The 21,028-nt window shown below is 45.0% G+C and overlaps 2 protein-coding genes across 2 annotated transcripts in view; both read right to left on the reverse strand.

Moving 5' to 3' along the window:
* pkn1b (protein kinase N1b) overlaps positions 1-4,495 on the reverse strand; it is a 28,004-nt gene extending 23,509 nt beyond the window's left edge. Inside the window, exons 1-2 of the mRNA XM_041062224.1 lie at positions 4,245-4,495; positions 3,939-4,091 (exon numbers count right to left, since the gene is read on the reverse strand). Of these exons, the coding sequence (XP_040918158.1) occupies positions 3,939-3,962 (24 nt within the window). The 5' untranslated portion in view covers positions 3,963-4,091; positions 4,245-4,495. The remainder of the gene's footprint in view (positions 1-3,938; positions 4,092-4,244) is intronic.
* A 10,295-nt stretch (positions 4,496-14,790) lies between these two features.
* The window catches only part of wu:fb95e10 (microtubule-associated protein futsch), a 28,762-nt gene continuing 22,524 nt past the window's right edge, over positions 14,791-21,028 (reverse strand). The window contains exons 4-5 of the mRNA XM_041063122.1: positions 18,690-18,913; positions 14,791-18,496 (exon numbers count right to left, since the gene is read on the reverse strand). Coding sequence (XP_040919056.1) covers positions 15,201-18,496; positions 18,690-18,913 — 3,520 coding nt within the window. The 3' untranslated portion in view covers positions 14,791-15,200. The remainder of the gene's footprint in view (positions 18,497-18,689; positions 18,914-21,028) is intronic.

Genomic DNA, 21,028 nt, shown 5'->3' on the forward strand with positions numbered 1-21,028 from the left:
AGTGTATCTGTATGATACGATCGACTCCTGTCAGACACCTGTCTGCAGCAGCAGTTTATACTCTGACAGAGGAGATGAAACTGGAGGGAGACGCTTTGCTACCTGCCTGTGATAGTTTCCTACTTTTTGAACTCTGCAGCTCTCTGTTCCCCCAAAGGTCAGCAGTTTCAATATTATACTATAATCTTGTCTATTGATATATTATAGTTTATATAATATGTCCATTCATCTATTCATTTGTTTGTTTGCTGAAATGTCATCTCTTACATTACTGATTTGGCTATATAAAAATACAGTTTTACCTCCCTAATTTCATAATATTCTGAATTTTGAATCAAATATGTAAAAGCATCCATATCCAACAATATACTGTCACATTTTGGGTTTAAATAACAATATATCACATTTGATGCTGTCAGCATCAGTCAGCTCTGCTCCTTCAGTATACAGCTTCTTCTTCTTCTTTGCCCCTTTTACCTCAGAAGGTTCTTTCAGTGACAAAACCCAGGCTAAAAATCACAGTCTAAGCTATTTCACAAGCACCGCTGGGCCTCAGAGCCCACTGGCATTACAAAACTACTTTAGCAACCAATCAGTGCTCGCTTCTCAGGCAAACACATGGCTCCTAAATGGCTCCCTTCCTTTGTGACCTTCCTATCCCCGAGTCATACTGCCAGAATCATCATTTCCAGATTGAATTCACGATATGTTGCTCCCTCAGCGTAACCCCATTTCACCAACTTGTCCTTCTTAGCAACACATTCTTGAATCCTGTAATACCAACAATCCCTTAAAGCCCTGAAACACTCACACAGCCAGCTTAGAAAAAGCCAAAACGTTGCTAGACACTATTAAACTAGTACAACTATCAGTTAGTCCCCTTCACCTGTTTCTCTGACAAATTTATTTTTTTAGTCCTCTGGCTTGGTATCAATGATAACTAATGCTCTGAAAGCCTGGTGGGTGATGGGCATATAACAGCAACAGCTGGTGCTCAGAGTGGCCAGCTGAATGGAAACGGGCCCTTAGACTGGCATAGAAACACAGGGAGTCATGTTCCTCACTTGAAGGGATACTTAACATTTTTTTAAGGTTTTTTTTTTCTGTGTTAAGATACCAGCATTCCTCCCTCACACTAACTGGGACTGCCTGGCTGCACCCTAATGAGTGAGCTGAGGGCCAGACACGTCCACTGGTTTTATTGATGAAAGCCATTAAGATGTCCCATCAGTGCACTGAAGATGTAATGCAGCAGATATATGTTTGTCTACTGGTATCTGGGGGAGAGACAGATTTCTGCAGACACAGTATAATCCTGGATTCAAGCAGGAGAGACGGGATGTTGGGGGGGGGTTGCATATGTGTGTGTGTGTGTGAGCATGTGTGGGTGACTGAGGGCACTAATGCTACCCTACTGGGAGGTCAGAGACACGGCGAAGTCCACCATCTCCTAATCCTATTATCCGTGGCAGTGGCAGCTGGAGACACACATTACTGCGAGTGTGATGCAAGACATCACTGTGTATGTGTGAGACCATCAGCGGACGTCGGCCCCGTAGCGCTTCTGCACGAGTGTGCTCAAAGGTCTTCATTATGCCCATTAAAGAAATGGACCAAGTTGCTTCCACTCTCTCTGATGATCAATAAAAAAGTAATCTGGAGTTGCCTCTGCTGCTGACCGCTGAAGGGAAGCAGCAGCTCCTCTGAACTCTTACAGATGATAACGACAGGAAACCAACAGAAATAAAGAATTCATGAGAGGGCGGCCGCAGAGTGCATAGGTACCTCAAAGTGTGGCTTATGTTATCAGCTCAGAGCAGAGCTCACATCCTCAGCAGAAGGCTTGATTTACATTCTTTAAAGCCATCTGAAGGAGAAGGAGGGTCAACAAATAAACAGGCAGCAAATCGATCAACGCAGGAGCGTCAGCGGCAGGAGCAGGGTGGAGAGGGCAGCACTAACAATTAATCTACATTTTACACTGATGGCCTCGTTCTGAGCATATAGATAATGTGTTTTTAAGGGGGTGGGGGGGGTGGAGGAAGAGAGAAAGAAGGGAGGGTCATTCCAGTCGTTTTCCTCACTGAGCCCAGCAGCCGTGACCTCCAGCAGAACGAGTGTCGCCAACACTACAGAGCCCTGATGAGCTGCTCAGGAGAAATAAAGGGAAGAGAGTGATCAAGTGAGCTCAATCACCACGCCGCTGTACCTGGGTCCACTCTGACAGGTTCAGCCTATCATCATTACCAACGTGGCCCCCTGAGCTCAATCAGCCGTCGCTCACTGGCCGTCGGCTGGCCTGCACTAATGGTGACTGAACCCTTGTCATGGCCACAGAAGGAAGCTGAATTCATCAGAGCAGACAGAAACTGCTCGAGTGCAGCCCAGGCAATCATCTCAGAGTCCCAGACTGAGTCACGAGGCCGTAAACATGTTTAAATGTATCATCAACACAGCAGGGCAAGAGAAATTAACTGTTAAAGGTATTGTATATGACTCAGGATCTACTGTATGGAGTTCAGTGTAATAACCCTGATGAAGCCATCTCTACATATTTATAACAGAAAGCCTGCTTTACAAGCTGGGGCAAGGTCTTTGAAAGACTTGGGCATTATGAAGAATTTATTATTGTTCAATATTTCTAAAGCAAGAGAGATAATCAAGGAACCAAATCTAGAACGTCAAATCACATTAAATATTTTTCTATTATTATGATTTTCCTTTTATACTGCTGAGGAGAACACCCTTCTTTTGACTGAGGTCAAGCTGCTTTTCAGTGACAGACCCACTGGTGTAACACAGAACTTGGATGGTGCACTATGACCCATATTAGCTGTTACTGCTGATCCTCATGCCCACACAGGGAATGTAGCTTTCCAAGAAACAGTGCAGGCACCTTCCCTATTCAGGGAAACTGCTAAATGCCAAGGAAGAAGCCAGTTTTCACTCACAACAAATGATTCAGCAGTGTCACAGTGTCAAATGGACATTGCCGCCCTCTAATAAAAAAACTTACTTACTTACTTACTGGCCACAGGAATAACTTGTGTGAAACTGAACCCACACAGGCTGACACACACATCAGTCCCAAATCTTTTTTCTGTAACTGTTTCAGCTGTGTAGACCTGTGTCAAGCTGAAGTATCTAATATTTACAAGATAAATGCTTTCCATCCTCTTGGCAGCAGTTTAACCTTGTGACAGGAGTTACTAACTGCAGAGTGATGTGCCGGGCTCCTGGTGTGAGCTGAGCTGAGCCAGCACTCAGCCTTTAATTTTTAACATTTTCCTCCCCTGTGTCCTGGGCTGGACTGACACCAGGTTTACTGTAACCCAACCCCTCTAAATTAAGCCGGAGGCACTGACACCATAACACCCACCATGACTCACCCCTGACTACCTGAGGGCAGCTGCCGTGTGAGAAATCATTGCATGCAATTTGGGAAATGCAATCTGTGTCAAGGCTATAGTTATTTTCATTCGTGAAATAAGTAAAATCGCCACTCTACCCACTTTTGTCTGTGAAACAGAAATGTTATAAAGTCACATTAATAATGTGAGTACAGTCTTCTGTCCTGAAAATATCACTGACTTTGTGTTATCCATTAGCTGTTTGTATATGTTGATCACTGACGTGAGCTCACAGTAGAGGCGCAGACATTCAGAGCAGCTGCCGCTGGCTTCAGAACACGTTTTGCCTTTAATCTGTCATACAATGCTGTCTTTCCATTAGTGCCCAGGGTGGAAAAAAGTCATGAGGATTTCTCAGCCTATGCCTAAATCTGTCTTTTTAGGGTCCCACCTCCATGATAATCAGTGTGGATATAAACCAGATCCAGATGTTTGCCTCATTGCATCTTTTACATGCACATGCTGAGCTCTGATATTCACACTAACACAGCAGCTTTAACACAGTATTGACAAAGTTAGGAAACTCACTTGTAGCTCGTTATTAGCCATCATGTGCCTTGCGGACAGCCAATTAGATGGCGACTCCAGGTGACTTCTATCAATGTTTGTCTCACTTTACAGCCGTCGGATCATTGTACGAGTATCAGCTGAAGTCCTCCAGTGGTTAAAAGCATGGATGTCCTGAAAAACATAAAAAATAAAAAAAAACTAAAAACATTCAACAATCCCAGTGAAGGCGCAGATGTACCGAGTTTCACGAGGAGCAAATGAATGAAATGTTAACATGGTGAGGAGAGAGGAGGAGGAGGAGGAGGAGGAGGAAGAGACCATCACCTCCTGAACGCAGGATGTCAACTCTTGGACTCTGATCTGCATCACGCAGTGTGTCCTGGTCCTAGCAGTGTGAGAGCGACCGCTGCTGCTGCTGCTACTGCTGCTGCTGGCTGTCTTCTCATCCTCAGAGAGAGAGGAAGAAACGGTGTGAGAAAACCCGGAACCCGCCAGGACTCACCCCCAGACTCTGTCCTGGTTATCAGGGCAAACTGAGGCCATCTTCCCCCCACGACGGTGCCCTCCTGTTCGGCTCTGCGGAAAGCTGAGAGCCGGTGAGTGATGCTGCTGAGGAGGAGGGAACAAGTGTTAAGTCAGCTCAAGAACAAAAAACACGACTTCCTTGTTTTTAACTTCAAAGTAAAACGACGTTTGATAGGTTCACATGAAATTAAGGCTGAAAGCTCCAGAAAAAAAAAAAAAACATTAATGCTAACAGCTAGCTCATTGCTGGTTAGCAAGCCAGGCCACACAGAGTTCACATGGAGCTAAAGGTATGTGAGCCATGAAGCTCAGGTTAGCTGCTCGCTGAAGTATGTTTTTGTGGTAACAGGAACACAAACACACGATACACATTTTAACCTTCAAAAACAAACGTGTTAAAGTATTATGACAGAGATAATGACAGTTCAGCCTACCACATGGACAGGATCACATTACAGCAGACTGGCAGCACAGTTTGGGTCACACCACTCCAGTCTGCAGGGGCCCTGCTGGAGGGTGGTAATGTTACACACAAACAGGTCAGCCCCACTGTGAAAATCAGTACATGACATACACAACATGATGTGTGTGATGCAGAATATTGGCTAAAAGTAAATTATGTTGACATAATGGCAAGTGGAAACATTAGACTGACTCTGTTAACTCTGTTCACTGTTCACAGGGTTGGAGGTTTGACTCCCGGCTCCTCCAGTGCATTGTCCTTAGGCAAGACTCTGCTGTGTGAATGGGTGAATGAGATTCATACTGTAATGGTGCTATATAGATGAACTTTCAGCATCTTATTTGTGTCTAATACTCTGTGATGATTTTGGTCTTTGAAATTTTGTGCAGACTATTTAACCTACTGCTCCTCTACACACATAAACAGTATTTTTAAAAAGTTTTCGTATTTTGTGTATTTGACCACTCTGGATGTTTTACAGGAGTTTGGCCATCATGTGTGCAATAATAACTCATGTAGCCCACTCTTTGATTTGGCAGGTGGGATTTGTGCTTTTATTTTGAAACCAAAGGACTTCTTCCCGTGCTCCCGTGCTGCCTTTCTGTAGGCAGCTTGATGCAGCTGTAAATGGGCGCAGATCTCTGCGGCAGCCGAGCGCCCTCCTGCTTCAACCTGAGACCTGTTGATCGCATTTGAACGTGACAGGACAGTATGCTGGCCTATAGCTGGGAAAGCTAACGAAGACAGCTAACAAATGTGTTAGCTCCACTGCTACTGAAGGGAAGGTCAGTTTAAGAATTTGTGTAGAGCCATATACTGTATTATGCAGCTTACTCATGTAGGTTTCAGAGGTCTTAAGGCTTTTGAATCACACAATTTAAGCTCCAGGAAACACAGATTCTGTTTTGTTGTTGTTGTTTTTTGCAATGAATATGCAGATACTACAGCACATGACCAAATGAACCCACCCAGGGGCCCCTGAGATCAAATGAGCTGTGGACCTGGTTCATGTGTAAAATTGATGGAGTACCCCTTTAAGCTGTCATAAGGTAAAACATTGTGATTGTTTACTAAAAGCAGGTGTCATAATATTTACATATGAGAGTCTTGTATTTGTGCTGTTCTGCTGTGTCAGATGGTGCTCATCTGCTGTCGGCAAATCAGCACAGGGAGGAAACCCAACCAGCCTGCAGCGCACTGCACATTACTACTGTAGATGGATGAATGAATGAAAGCCTTATTGCCACAAGAGGAATTTGCCATGCATAAGACGGCTGCAGCAACAATATGGCCACTGTATCACCGGATTCTCTCACAGGCGTAAGGGAGACGTGAACCAAAACATATGCAGGGAGAGGAAATTTACTAACTCACCCACTGACATCCATTCATGTCACTGTCTGTGAAATAAACAACAATTAAGAAAGCCAAGAATTAAGTTTGATGTGGTTTGTCTTTGCTGTTTATGTTTTCCTGTTGCTGTGTGTTTTTTCAGTCCTTGGTTATGCTGTCTGCAAACCAGATTTTCCTTTTCCAACAACAAGGTATACAGTTGAGTTCAGCTGAAAAAACATGGGATCCTGCATGTTATTGACCTCTGACCCTGTCAGGTAGATTCTACTAGGAGCAGTCAAATCTATCGTCTTCCATTTTAAGTTTCTGTAGAATGTGTCAGAGGGTCAGTAATGTGCAGCAGTGAACTTTCACCAAATGTCTGAATGTGTCAGTATCCAAATACAAATAAAGTTTTAATATGTTCAACACAGTAGTAGAGGAAGTGTTCAGATCCTTCTTGAGTAAAAGTACCAATAAAACAATCTAAAACTACTACTTAAGGAAGAATACAGAATATTTTCAGAAATGTAGCCCACTCACATTAATAAGAAGTAAAACTACTGGTTATGCTGAAAACTTGGCCCTTTGATTATTATGTATCACATTATTAGATCCACACTGATCCATCAGTGTCTACGCATCATTTTACTAATGTACTGTAGCTGCTAGAGATGGAGCTACTTTTAAATAATTTATAAACAGTTAGTTCAATCCAGTGGTTCCCATCCAATGGATCATTAGATGAATGAGGGGTTGTGAGAGTCAGAGGCCAAAAATGATGCGGGGACCACTGGTTTAATTTTAAACAGTGTTCTGTATATTATAAACTGATCATATGTATTTTTGTGGAATATCTTCATCTGGAAAGAAACCTGAAACTTTAGCTTTCAGACAAAGGTGTCGTGGAGTAAAAAGTACAGTATTTCATCTGAAAGGTGTTGGAAACATAAAATGGAAATACTCTAGTAAAGTAGCAGAGTTTCACTTTCCTGGATTGGTTAAACAGACAGAGCTAAAACTGTGCAATTATGGATTTGGATTCTCCCCGAGGGAACTGAAAACTGTTACTGTCGACTGTACTCAGAGGTGTATCTGGGGGGGGACAGGTCACTGGAGGACTACATGTGCAGGTACTCAGCCATTCATAAAGCACAGAGCATCATCTGAGCGGCACAACACACCTGATACACATCACTGCAGGAGAGCAGTTTCTAATTACCATGTGCTTTACATGTTGCTCAGAGTACAGTGCACACTTCACCATCAAGAGCTGCCCGAGTGTGGCCCAGGTTTGCCTCCAGATATTCAAAACCAACTTCCACCATCAGTATTTAACTTTCCACAAACACTGTGACACACACCACAAATATCTGCAGTGCCACCTGTTCCTTTCTTTATGTCAGGTTGTGCAAAAACACACACGTATGCAGCAGGTTGCTGTTTACACTCAGTGTTCCTCTAATTCTTATAATCTCTGTTAGTCTGTGTATGTGTGGCAGTGGAAGGACTAGTACAGTTTATTTCTTTATTAACACTGTTTTGTAAGTGCTACATAAATAACAATCTTCTAATAATACTCACTATGAAGCAGATTGAAAGATCTTATTTTTCTGAGTTAAGTGTGCATCAAAAGTCGGACATACCACAACACAAGCATGGACAACAGATTCAATCAGTTTTATTTCATATTCTAAACACTGACTTTATACTAAAACATATTTTCATGAGACAACACCACACCAAAAAGCTGCTGCAATACAAAAGAAGATGATAGCAAACATCTACAAAACAAATATTAAAATACTTATTATGTAAACACTTATGTGGTATGCTAATTGTATTATATGAAAATTAATGGCAAAGTTACACAAAAATATCAATGTAAAGGAACTTGAGGCACTGCAGACTTTATTAAAACAATATAGATTCACATATAGGTCCACTCTCATAAATGCATGCATAATTATTGTTAGTAGTGTTTGCTCACGGATCAGCTTATACCTCGTGTTAAACTAGTAAAAACTCTTAGATATGATAATATAGCAGCACACATCATCAGTGGCTATTTACTGTTCTTACACAAACATAACCTGATATATATAACATGCACAGTGTAGCTGCAGTATAAAGGATTTAGAAAACTATATTCTGTACATGCTGCTTTCAGATTTCATAAATATTAATTTGGATTTCAGATTCATATAAAAATGTGCATTTTACTAATAGTACATAAAAGTAAAGGATGTTAGATTATAAATCTGAATACAAAACAGATCTAATGATTTATTGTGAAATCCACATCAGTGATATTATAGTGAACATTATTTTAGTGTGTCACTCGTGCAGCCAACAGGTGGCAGTGTTGTTGTTTTTTTATTTCTATGATCTCAGACAGACCTCACCTACCTTGTCCAGACACAAAGAGAAACACACAGGTGCTTTTTCTCTACACACAAGACATGTAAAATCACAGTTATTGATATGAGATATCCTGATATGTTCTGATTACCTGATATTTCCTGTTATAAATATCCAACATTTTTCTGATATATTGCACAGATCACAAAACGCAGCAAAATATATGGACAATGTGCAGAAGCTCTGTAACAGTCATATATTATAGTGAACTCATATTAAGTATTAACTATGGGCTGACTGTGGGTGTTGGCTACCCGCCCCCCCACCCTTCTCCTTCCCATCCCCTCACCCCTCCACCGGCTGCCTTTCCAGAGTGGCACATTGTCTCATCTCAGACATCCTCCTTTCTCTCCCACCATGACATCATCGGTAACCTCGGAGACTCCCTGAATAGTGGCTGACCCAGGAAATGAGGTTACAACTTTGGAATGTGAGAGAGAAGACAACAACTGCACCCCCGCCCCCACCCCCTGGACCAGCACCCTCACCCCCACAAGTCCAGCACCCTTCTGGCCTTCCCTCTATTCTCCCTCCCTTTTCAGCAGAACAAGGAGGGCCTTCTCTTCTTCTCCCTCACGCCCCCCCCCCCCCTTCCTCCATGACTGATGGCTCTATTAAGTCCATGAAAACCTGGTTGTCCAGTGAAGTCACAGTAACATTTACTGACCGGAGACAGGGTGATGTGAGGCGGGTGGGGGGGTCGGTTATGTCACAGCATCATCTTCCCACAGGCTTTATCACACAATGAGCACACAATAGGCTGTTTCAAATAATTGTTCACACACTTCACCATGAGGATTTTCGGGTTCATAAGTCCACGAACATGTAAATCTATTAACAGTAGGCCTACTGCCACTTACCTGTATAAACACTATGGCCCACACAAAAAACAGAGGAAAAAACAAGTGCAATTTGTCATAGCTCAGTCCCTCATTTGAGAGGGTGACCAATACTTGGTCTCAGTATGTGGTTGTGACACATATAAATCAGACTCACAGTGGAGCATCGCTCCACACAACACATGACAACAGCGTTTCTAAATCAGTTACAGTGCATTTCAGACAGCTAAGGAGTGCTATTCAGTGCTATTATAAGTGCCTCTGGTATGGAAACATGCTCTAATGCAAGGTTACAGTATGTGATATGATATAATAGGATGGACTGCATATTCATGATTAAAGGACTGGTTCATTATTTTAGGAAATAAGCTTCTTGGCTTTCTGAGGGAGAGTTAGGTGAGAAATTCAATCCCAGTCTCTCAGCTGTCTGTTAGTTTAGCATAATGACTGGGAATGGGGAAACAGCTAGCATAGGTCTGACTGAAGGTCACAAAGCGGCACTTCTAACCATCACAAATGAACAGTTTGTGTTTTATGGAGGTTTTTTGTGCCCAACTATTTCTTGGCCCCTCAAAAATGGGCAATCATTGTTTAAGTATTTTGGTTTTGGATGAATTAAACAAACAATACGTAAAGTGTTAGTGAGCTTTGGAGGTGCGGATTTTGATTACTTTGGACAGAGACAGGCCAGCTGTCCCCCCATTTCCAGTCTTAATGCTAAGCTAAGCTAACTAATTTAGTGTACAGACATAAGCAAGATATCAATCTTGTCATCTAACTCTCCACCAGAATGACAAACTCTCCCCTTGATTGGTTTATTGATTTATTTAGTTAATAAATAAATTTTAGTTAATAAACCTGTTGGTTGGTTGTCTTCAGTGCTGGGTCTCCACCTCCACCACAGTCCAGTCACCAGGTGGGGAGCTACCCCGACTGTCCGGGGAGTAGCTGCTGACGGAGGTGACTGTGGCAGCAGGAGGGCTGAACTGTGGCAGCATGTGGGGCCACATGCTACTCTCCAGGGGGCTTAGGGTGCCTCCTGTCCCAACAGGGAGGAGGAGGAGAGGTGGGCAGCCCCCATCTCCAGAAAGCATCAAGGTCTGGTTGATGAGCTGCTGCACCATATCCACCTTCTTGTTCCATTCCAGTTCCTGTGGCGGCACTGGACGCAGCTGCCTGTGGGAATCCTGTGTGACGCTCTGGGAAAATGGCACCCTCTTCCCTACCACCTGTTTGTTCCTGTTCTGCTCTCCTCTAGCCTCGTCCTCCTCGTCGCTGGTCTCCATGGCTTCATAAATGGTGCAGAGCCCTGAGGATGGGGAGAGCATGACCCCAGTCGGGCTCCTCCTCAGCTGCTGCTGCTGTTGGATCTGCTTCTGCTGCATGCGGTACTGCTGCTCCAGCTCCAGCTGCCACTGCAGAACCTGCCTGCGTTGCCGGTGCTCCTGCTGCTGCTGCTGAAGCTGCAGCTGGAGGAGCTCCCTACGCTGCTTCTCCAGCTGCTTCTGCTGCTCCAGCCTCAAACGCTCCTCCTCCAGCCACTGCTTCCTCTGCCTCTCCTGTTCTTGACAGAGCTGCATCTCTCTCAGCTTCTGTTGGTGCTGCTCCAGCTTCCTCAACTGCTCGCCACCAGAGCGACCGTCGGGGCTGGGAGGTGGGGGTGCGATCTTCGCAAAATGTGCTGCAAGAGTTGGATCAATGGGCCTCCTGTTGCCTGGGACCAATGCCAAGTAGTGGCCATTGGCTATAGGAACAGTGGTAGTGTGGTTCTGGTTCTGGTTGTCTTCCTGTGAGTGTGTTTGCCGCTTGTGGTGTCCATCCAATTCACCTCTCTTCTCGTCTCCTGTGAGACAGTCAAGATCACTTGGTGCATCCATTAGAGATGCATGCATCAAACAGAACGGGTGGAACGACAACAGAAGAGGGTTCAGGAGAGATCTGACACGAGGGCGAAGGTGTGACGCAAAAAAAAAAAAAGAACGGGTTCTCAAAATAAAGTGACACCCATGACACAGGAAGACCATATACTGTACCAACAAACCAGGAAACAGGAACACATCATAAGGTAGATACTGAATGATGTTTTCTCTCTAAAGTTGCATTTCCTTTAATATCACCATATTTTACCATGACTGATTTAATAATGTAACCTGCAGTGCACAGGTACACAACTCTACTGCTTAGTCCTCTTGGTATATGGAACATTTTGGTTTTCATGCAAGACAACAGCTATAAATACACAGTACACTGCAGACAACAGGAATCTGAAGAGACAGATGAAAAACAGGGAATAAAACTGACAAAAACATCACACAGAACTGACCATACTATGTTCATGAATATATGATGACATCTGTCTGATTAACTTGTCTTATGCCATTCAGAATCACCAATCCATGAAAGTTATGCAGCAGATTCACCTTATTTTGGGTGCCCCTATATAACTGTGTTTTCGAAAGGCAAGAATCACTGTCCCAAAACACCAAGCTGAAACAGGGCTGACATAGACTCAAGAATTACAGTGCATCCTTCACCTTTTCCACTTTTTATGTTGCAGTGTTAAAGGAAAAACTGAAATATGGGTATGATCAGACAAACTTTGCACTCCTGGATTTATTTTCTGTCAGGTTGGGTGAGGACTGTCAGTGGACAGCCATTTTCAGGTTTCTCCAGAGATGTTCAATTGGCTTCAAGTCAGACCTCTGGCTGGGACACTCAAAGACATTCAGTGAGTGCTTAGGGTCACCAGCTCTTGGAAGAATCCTGGTTGTTCCAGACTTCTTCCACTTCAAAGAATTATGGAGGCTGCTGTGGGAACCTCCAATGCAGCAGCTTTTTTTGTAGCCTTCCCCAGATCTGTGCCTGCACTTTTCTAAATCCAATCAACTTAGTCTCCCACAGGTGGACTGCAATCAAGGTGCAGAAGATCTCAAAGATGATCAAGAAAAATGGGAGGCGCCTGAGCTAAATTTCAAGTGTCACAGCAAAGGGTCTAAATACTTGTGACTAATGTGATTAGCACCATGTGTGGAGGAAACCAACCAACCTGCATGGTGTTGGTAGCATCACACTGTGGGGATATTTTTAGCTGCAGGGACAGGGACACTGATCATGGTTGAGGGAAAGCTGAATAGAGCAAAGTACAGATACATCCTTTGTGAAAACCTGGTCCTGACTGTTCAGGACCTCAGTCTAGGCTGAGAATTCCAACAGGACAATGAGCCTAAGCACACAACCAAGACAACACAGGAGTGGCTTAGGAACAACTCTGTGGACGTTGCTGAGTGGCCCAGACAGAGCCCTGATTTGAGCACAATCAAACATGGCTTTTTAATAAATTTGCAAACATTTTTAAAATTCAGCTTTTGTCTTGTCATCATGGAGTACTGCATGTAGACTGATGAGGAAAAAAGTGAATTTAAACCAGTTTTAAGGCTGCAACAACAAAATGTGAAAAAGTGAAGGTTTCTGAATACTTTGCGAATGCACTGTATATTAACTAATTAGAAAATAATCAAAGCTGTTCATTAAAGGGCGTGTGTTATTTTGATACGGGGGTCTGGGGTGTTGCCATATCAGGGTTTTGATGAACAGGATTGGGGAGGTCAGAGGAAAAAGACATGAAAGGTAAACAAGTGTTCTTCTTCTTCTTGAACTTCAACATTCAGATGCATTCATGTGTTTTGTACAGAGAAGAGATGTTCCTCTATGTTTGTGTGCATGTTTGTCTTCGTGCTGAATGTGTAAGTGGAACATTCAGGAGGATGCAGACTCATCTGAGCAGGTTTCACCTTGTTTGAGTGTTTGAAGCACTTGTGCAATCAAATCTTGAAGGAACTAAGTGTGTATGGTGGCTTTCCTGCCTGATTGCTGTTAAAGGTACCCTGTGAAGGTTTTTAGCCACTAGAAGTGCTACGGAGCAATATTTTTATTAGCGGATCCCTGTTTTGTTTGTACAAGTATGTGGACTAATGGTTTTATGTGGTTCCTGATTTACAGTTGGCGGTCACAATGCACCAGCGATGTGCCAACCAAGAAAAAGAATAAGACTGCAAGCGAGCAAACATGGATGTAAACAACGTAGAATTCAAAATATGGAGATTTGCAAATATTTCATGAGGAGGGAAACACCTCTGGGATCCCTCAGACCTCAGGGATACACATAATGTGTTTTGCAGGTAAACACTGACTATAAACATTTGTTTGTTTACAAGAAGACTTCACAGGGCACCTTTAAGTGAGCCTCACCAACCAAGCATGTGTTTTCAATGTGATGTTGTTTAACTGCTGTTGAATCTGAAAATGTCATAAAGGCACGAGCATGCTGGAGAGCAGGGCACTTCACTGGGACACCGTTTGGATTCACCTCTTTGATTCTGACCAAAATTCCATTTAAGATACAACATTGTACAATGTTGCATCACTTCCTGTTTACCAGTTATTCCCATGGTTAAAAAATAGGAGATGCCATGGGAAATTCGTTGTGCAAACACACAAATACACAGCGATTCAGACACGAGGACAGTAAGTTCAGGCATGCTGGATCCATAGGGAAAATAAGAAACAGGAACGAAATGCCTTGCAATGATGTTTTAATGGAATTTTGAAAGATAACCTAGTGTGAACCATCCATTTATGAACATGTCTAGTGTAGAATTGTTTCAAATTCAAGGTAGTACACAGTCTTTTTGTTAGTTAAACATGCAATATACTGTTGAAATAGTAAAACCAAACGTCCACTATGAAAACGTTTCAGCGAGTGTAAAGCTGTGATAGCGATGTAGGAGAATGCAGGGTCTCATCACAAATAAAAGGCTAGTTGTTAGTCTCTCCTGGAACACAAATGATCAGCTAACTGAGGCTTGAAGCTTAGCCACTTAAAACCAAACGCCTGAAACACATACTGTACGTGACTGCACGTTATGTACCTTAACGACCTATGCAAAGAGAGCGCGGAACCTCTTGAAGCACACATTAAAAACTTCACCAACTGCAATCTAATACTCCCATACCTACCTCAACAAACCTGTAAGGGCCAAACAGCCGTGTTAATATCTAGCCTTTATTTTGATAGCTAAAAAGTCTTGAAACAAGAACACAACCTTTTTAAAAAGGAGCATGTGACTATCGCTATGGTGCTGCTGAACATGAAGCATGTGTACACAGGGTAGGGTAGGACCAGGTTTCAACAGAAAAAAAAAACAAACCAAAAAAAAACAACAAATAAGCAAATACAAAACAAAAAAAAATTCATTGACATTTGTTCGGTAAAAACAGTAGGATAAATACACAATGAGTCCATTTCATTCCATCTGTGTTTGTTTTTTTTTTTTTCTTGCTTTTTTCGGTTTAAAAGCTCAGTCACATTGGACCAATCAGTCAATACCCCATCAGGGGCTACAGAATATGCAGTGTTACTTAAAAAGAATATTCTACTAGAAAATGGTAGTAGCTATTGTACATAAAGGAGTTTAAGCCATACACTCATAACCATGACCATAACAGTATGAAAGTGGGAGGCTTCATTTAAAAATTGCTACAGTCATTTTTTTTTTCCATCTCCTTTGTTTATTTTTTTTTAAAATCTTTTCCTACATTCTTGCATTCAAGCCATCTAACCCAACTGGAGAGAAAACAAACAACAGGTAAAAGGGGAGGGTTGCGGGGAAAAGGTGCATTCCGGGGGGTAATAGGAGGGACTTATACATTACCTGCCAGAAAACTATCAGTCTTATCACAAATGGTTGAGTAGTATGGTGGCTGGCTGTCGTCGGTGTCTCCAGATTCCAGGACCCCAAGGTGGTGACTGGGCTCCAACGGATTGACTTCTCCAAGGTGATCTGCTGCGACCTTTCCCCCCAGCATGTAGTGCTCATCTAGACCGGGCTGGATGTCTCCCGGGAAACCCAAAGGCATCAGGTCCACGGGTCTACCCAGCAGGTCCTCGGCCTGGGCAGCGGCAGCGGCTGATGGAAGGGTCAGCTCCTTGATGAGTGAGGGGTCCTTGGCCTCCTCAGGCAGCTGTTCCTCGTTCTCCAGGGAGAAGATACCTGGGCTCTTTCCGCAGCTCTCAGCCATGGAGTGGGCGTTGGAGTTGGATGTGGTGCAGTCAAAGCCGTAAGATGCCACGGAGTTGGCTGACTGAGGGGTGGCACCGCCTCCATCCTCTTCCCCCTCTCCGACGGGTGTGTCGCCCACCTCCTCGTCCTCCTCAAGAGCTGGCAGATTACAGGTGGGGGGAGGACTTTCAAATCCAGCACTCTCACCCATCATCACAGGCGCATCTGGGTCATTTATTTGCATCTCACCCTCTGTATCACTGGCCTCATCTCCTGAGGTGGAGGGGGAAGATGGGGCGGATGCTGGAGCAGTTGGGGGTCCTGTTCCTAGGACCTCATCAGCAGGGAGTGTCTCAGCCTCCTCTTCTTCTCCATCACCTTTCTCCAGGTGGATACCCAGGTCCTGCTCCATGTCAGGCTGGACTGAAGCAGGCACTGGGGTCTGCTGCTTGTCTGAACGGGACTCCACCCCAGAGCTGCTGTCGTAGTCGCGGAGCTCCTCTGGCGTGCTTGTCTCGCTGCTGCTGTGGACAGCCAGACCTGTGCCACTCAGAGTGCTGGACTGAGACATGCCTACAGCTGGGGCAGCAAGAGGGACGTGAGCCTCCTCTGGAACTGAACCCTTCATCTCCTCATAGGCTGACTGGTGCTGCTGGTGCTCAGGTTCTGACTGAGGAGCAAAGGAAGGGGCACTGCTGTCCAAATATGCCTGGGCAGGAGACTGAGTTGGTGTTTCAGATTCAGCTGCACCATGGTCAGACACAGGGCTGGGAGAGGACACAGAGAGCAGTGAGGCTGGCTGACCCCAGGTATCAGAGAAGGGGTTGGTCTGACCCCAGGTGGAGGCTGGGGGCACACAAGGTGGAGGAACAGAGCGGTTGAGGTTGTCCAAACGCTCCTCCTCATTGAAGTCGTCTTCATCTGCATTCCCACAGCTCTCTGTCACACCTTCACTGTGCATCTCTACATCTTCATCGTCCTCCTCATCTTGTTCCTGCTGCTGGAACACCTTGTGATGCTCCTCTACTCTCTCTGAACTTAGGTCCATATCATCTACCCGCTCATCCTCTTCATCCTCGTCCTCCTCTTCCTCATTGGCCAAGGTTTCCACATTGGGAGAACCCATGAGATTACCATCTCCCTCAGAGCCGCGGAGGCTTGAGTCGACCAGGGCGTCTGAGCTCTGGGTGCCCTCCAGTATTGCAGTGTGCTGGGTGCTGCTGAGGTCAGAGACTCCCTGCTGTCGACTGCTGGTACAGCTGCTCACATCCTCAGAGTCCATCCCAGATAGCAGGTCATCACCATGCCAGCCTGATGACCCGCCAAAGGCTGAGGAACGGACTTGGAACTCCTCAGAGGCCTGAGACATGCTCATGTCAGTGATCATGGACGAAGGCTGGTGGCCTAATCTCCTCTGTTCCTCATCTTCGTCCTCCTCTTCCTCCTCCTCATCATCATCATTGATCTCTTCATCAGCCTTCTCCACTGCCTCCTCCTTTTCATGAGGGGAGATCAGGTCCCCGGAGGTGAAATCATCCATGGGCGAGTGAGGTTGTGTCATCACGTTAAAGGCCTCTGCAGATGGAGCTGTGGAGGTAGGCATGAAGAGTTTCTCCTTCTCTTCCTCCTCCTCCTCCTCCTCCTCCTCCTCCTCCCTGGTCTCCTCAGCCTCAAAGTGTTCTTTATTCTCCTTTTCCTCTTCTGTCTGGAAGTTCATCACGTGGACTGCACTCTGGGAAGCACTGTCATACCAGGGATCAGACTGGATATGCATGTCCAACAGAGAGGAGGCATTCTGTGGCTCTCTGACCGGAGAAACAGGGCCTGGTGGGGAACAAGGAGGAGACATGACAGTGGTTCCCAGTGAGGGAACCGAGTCATCAGCAGACTCCTCGAATTTGAAAAGGTCCAGCTGGGGTGACAGCTTAACATTGGAGGCTGGTTCACAGACTGGTTCAGCTCCTAGTTCTGGCTCTGCTGACGGCTGAGACAGTGGTTCTACAGGGGGTTCTGGAGACATTTCCCGTACTTGGTCTGGTGTTGGTTCACGTACAGGTTCTGGTGTTGGTTCCCGTACGGGTTCTGGTGTTGGTTCACGTGCAGGCTCTGGCGTTGGTTCACGTACAGGTTCTGGCGTTGGTTCACGTACAGGCTCTGGCGTTGGTTCACGTACAGGCTCTGGCGTTGGTTCCCGTATGGGTTCTGGTGTTGGTTCACGTGCAGGCTCTGGCATTGGTTCCCGTACAGGTTCTGGTGTTGGTTCACGTACAGGCTCTGGCGTTGGTTCACGTACAGGCTCTGGCGTTGGTTCCCGTACGGGCTCTGGCGTTGGTTCACGTACGGGTTCTGGCGTTGGTTCCCGTATGGGTTCTGGTGTTGGTTCACGTACGGGTTCTGGTATTTCTTCTTGCACTGATTCTGACACTGGTGCAGAGACTTGTTCTGGTGTGGGCTCTGATGGTTTTTCTTGTACTGCTTCCAGAGTTGCAGCAGGTGGCTCCACAGCTACCTCGGCAGGAGATTCTGCTTCATCTGGCCTGGCGATGGCAGCTGCTGCAGTAGCGATGGCTGCCGCAGCAGCTACGGCGGCTGCAATTTCCTTTTCAGGTTCAGCAACTGTTGCAGGTTTGGGGCCACGTTTGACAGGAGTTGGGGTGCTGCTGCCGACAGTCTTCTTGGGGCTGGAGGCCTTGGCTGCAGCTGTTTTGGAGGCAGGTGTCTTGGAAGCATCCTTGGAAAGCGTGGGCTTACTCTCTTGTGTTTTAGAGCGGTTGGGTGTCTTTGTGTCTGCAGCCTTAGTAGTAGGCTTTTTGGTGGTGACATCTGATTTTGAGGCTGATTTGGGGGTCTCAGGTTTTGCCGACTTTGTCGTAGATGGACGGGTAAGGGGAGAATCTGCAGGCTTTTTGGCTGCAGGCGTGGCTGGTTTGGTAACATCTGGAGGAAAACAGAGCACAAGGAATATTATAATCCACACAAAGGCCCAAAGCTAAATATCTTTCTTTCTTTCTACAGTGATATTTCACAGTTTTCAAGTTAAGGATGAAAACGGGAGGAGGAGTATAACCCATAGCGTTAAAATACAGTACATATGCTTGAGCTTTCCTGCTCATAACATCTCTTTTTTTACCTTTCTTCACAGGGGTTGAGTTTCTGGATGTTTGTGATGCTGGAGGTTTGCCACCAGAGGGGGTAGTGGAGGTTGGTTTGGATGCAGCAGGTTTGGCTGTGGTAGAGGGGGTTTTAGGGGTGGCAGGTTTGGCTGTAGCTGGGGAGCTCTTGGTTGTGCTGGTCGTAGGTGGCCGGGTGGAGCCTGTGGTTGGGCGAGATGATGCTGACGTGCTGGTTGTTGGCCTGAAGAAGCAAGAGAAAGAACAGGGTTAAGAAACATACTATAGCACAGAGATCTGGGGCAGAGAAACAAAGCCCGCTACATGTGCATATGTTCTTTCTAAATCATTAATCTCTCTCCACTGGTTCACTCCAGGCTTACATATCCATATGATCACTGAAAATCCCTGTTAGACAGACATGTTTCAGAGAGGTCGATAAAATTGTGATTTTCCTATTTACAAAACACGAGGGATGAAGATTAATTGAATGTGACTCAAGTGTTTGAGTTGTCAAGCCACTCACAGCTTGGGGGAAACACCAAGTCTCACCCTAACTATGTGCTGGTCAGCCCTTTGTTGTAAGTGGCTCACAGTGATTGACGGAGCAAGGCTGTGACGTCTCACTCGTTAGTCACTGCCAGAAGATACTCCAAGAAACAGCACAAACATTAGCAAGGTCGTCGGCGAAGCTTGCAGGTGTAGAACAATACAAGGGCACGTAGGCTTTCCACCTCATAAGGAGAGAGCAGACCGTTCTTAATGGATGCATGAGCAGAAAAGGCCCTGACCTAAATAACCTTTCACAGATGTGGCATCAGCCTAAGTCCAATAAGTTCTCTGCTGTCTCAAAGACAGGAAAGCAGACACACACCCCTCATTATAGCAGACTGTGAAAATATAGCATTTCGTGATGTGTGCCATTACTTCCATATTTAAACAATTACTGTGTCTCGCCCCTCACTATGACACCCTGTCATTCACCGAGGCTGTTTGGAAAAGCAATAAATAATACTTTTTCCTGGTGGTTGGACATGTTGCAAAAACTAGCTCTTTTTTAGCGTAACATGGCCCTTATTGTATCAGCATCTGAAATAGTGGTAACAACAGGCCCAGTCCTGGCTCACTCTTCCACAACCCCATGACAAACTCCCCCGAGGGCAAGTGAGGCCATGCAGCTTGGAAGGTGAGTCACATCGGACCCCAGAGAGGCTCCCCAGCCCCAGTCAGGCCTTTCCCTGATCTCTTGTCTATAAACCCCTGTCCCCACAAGGGAATGATACTTGGGGCAGTATGCATCAGCCTGCCTGCTCTGTTGGCCTGCCTGGCTCAGAAGCTGGCTTCTATGTCACGTCTGAATGAAGTAACCTACATCTAGTAGTCCTGACAAGGCTGTGGTGTGCTATCTCCTGGGCCCACACTAACTGCCTGTTTCTAAATAAAGAAATGAGTTAGTACTGGCAGAAAGAGAACAGGCAATGGGAGGGAGGCAGAGGGAGAGTGAAGATGGCTGGGACCATGTTAATCTTTAATACTGAAAGGAGAACAAAAATAACTTCTCCAAATCCCCCAGTTGGAACCACGGGCTGGGTTAAAAGCACACCCATTGTGTGAGGGCATTGGAGGAGTGCGTGCTATCCAGAGCCTGGCAAATGTAATGGAACACGGTTTGGTAACATGAAATAAGATTAAAGACAGGGAGCAACGGGTGGCAACACAATAGGGGCGTGGTTGTGTCAGAAGTTCAAACCAGCTTTTACAGTTGATCCACATCATTTTTAATTGGCTTTGGGGTAGTGAAAGGTGTGTTACTGATATTGAGATTGTTGGGTCATGTCTGTGCAGTTTCACTAATATGAAACCCTTCTGGCTGTGCTGAACCACCAATACACTCATCTGTGATGCACCAACTTGCTATATTTGGAAGAGACTGTGTTTACCGGAAAATCAGAAAATGGCAACGAGGAAATTTGCAAGTTAATGTGATGCTGTTCTTCTAGCAAAACAAAGCCCTATTATAATTTTGTTACGGAGACAGTATAAAAAAAAACACAGGCATGGAAATGATTATCAGCTGGCAAAGTGATAAAATGTAAGCTACAGTTGCACCAAATCCTTGTCTGAACTGCAGAAGAGGAAAGTTTAGTATAGTCTGAGCAGATAAATCTAAAAATTTTCTCTATAAAATGTTCTACCACAAAGCTCTATCTCTGATGCTTAAATTGGGAAATGCTGAGAAAGAAGTTAAGATTTTAAGCCTGTGAACAAGATGTTAAAAGGTGAAATAAGAATAAAGTTTTGAGGTGCCTGAATTGAAAAGTTAAAGATAAGAATTACAGAGAAAGGAGAATGAGGGAAA

This window comes from Toxotes jaculatrix, chromosome 18 (assembly GCF_017976425.1).
Source record: "Toxotes jaculatrix isolate fToxJac2 chromosome 18, fToxJac2.pri, whole genome shotgun sequence".
In the NCBI taxonomy this organism is placed as follows: domain Eukaryota; kingdom Metazoa; phylum Chordata; class Actinopteri; family Toxotidae; genus Toxotes; species Toxotes jaculatrix.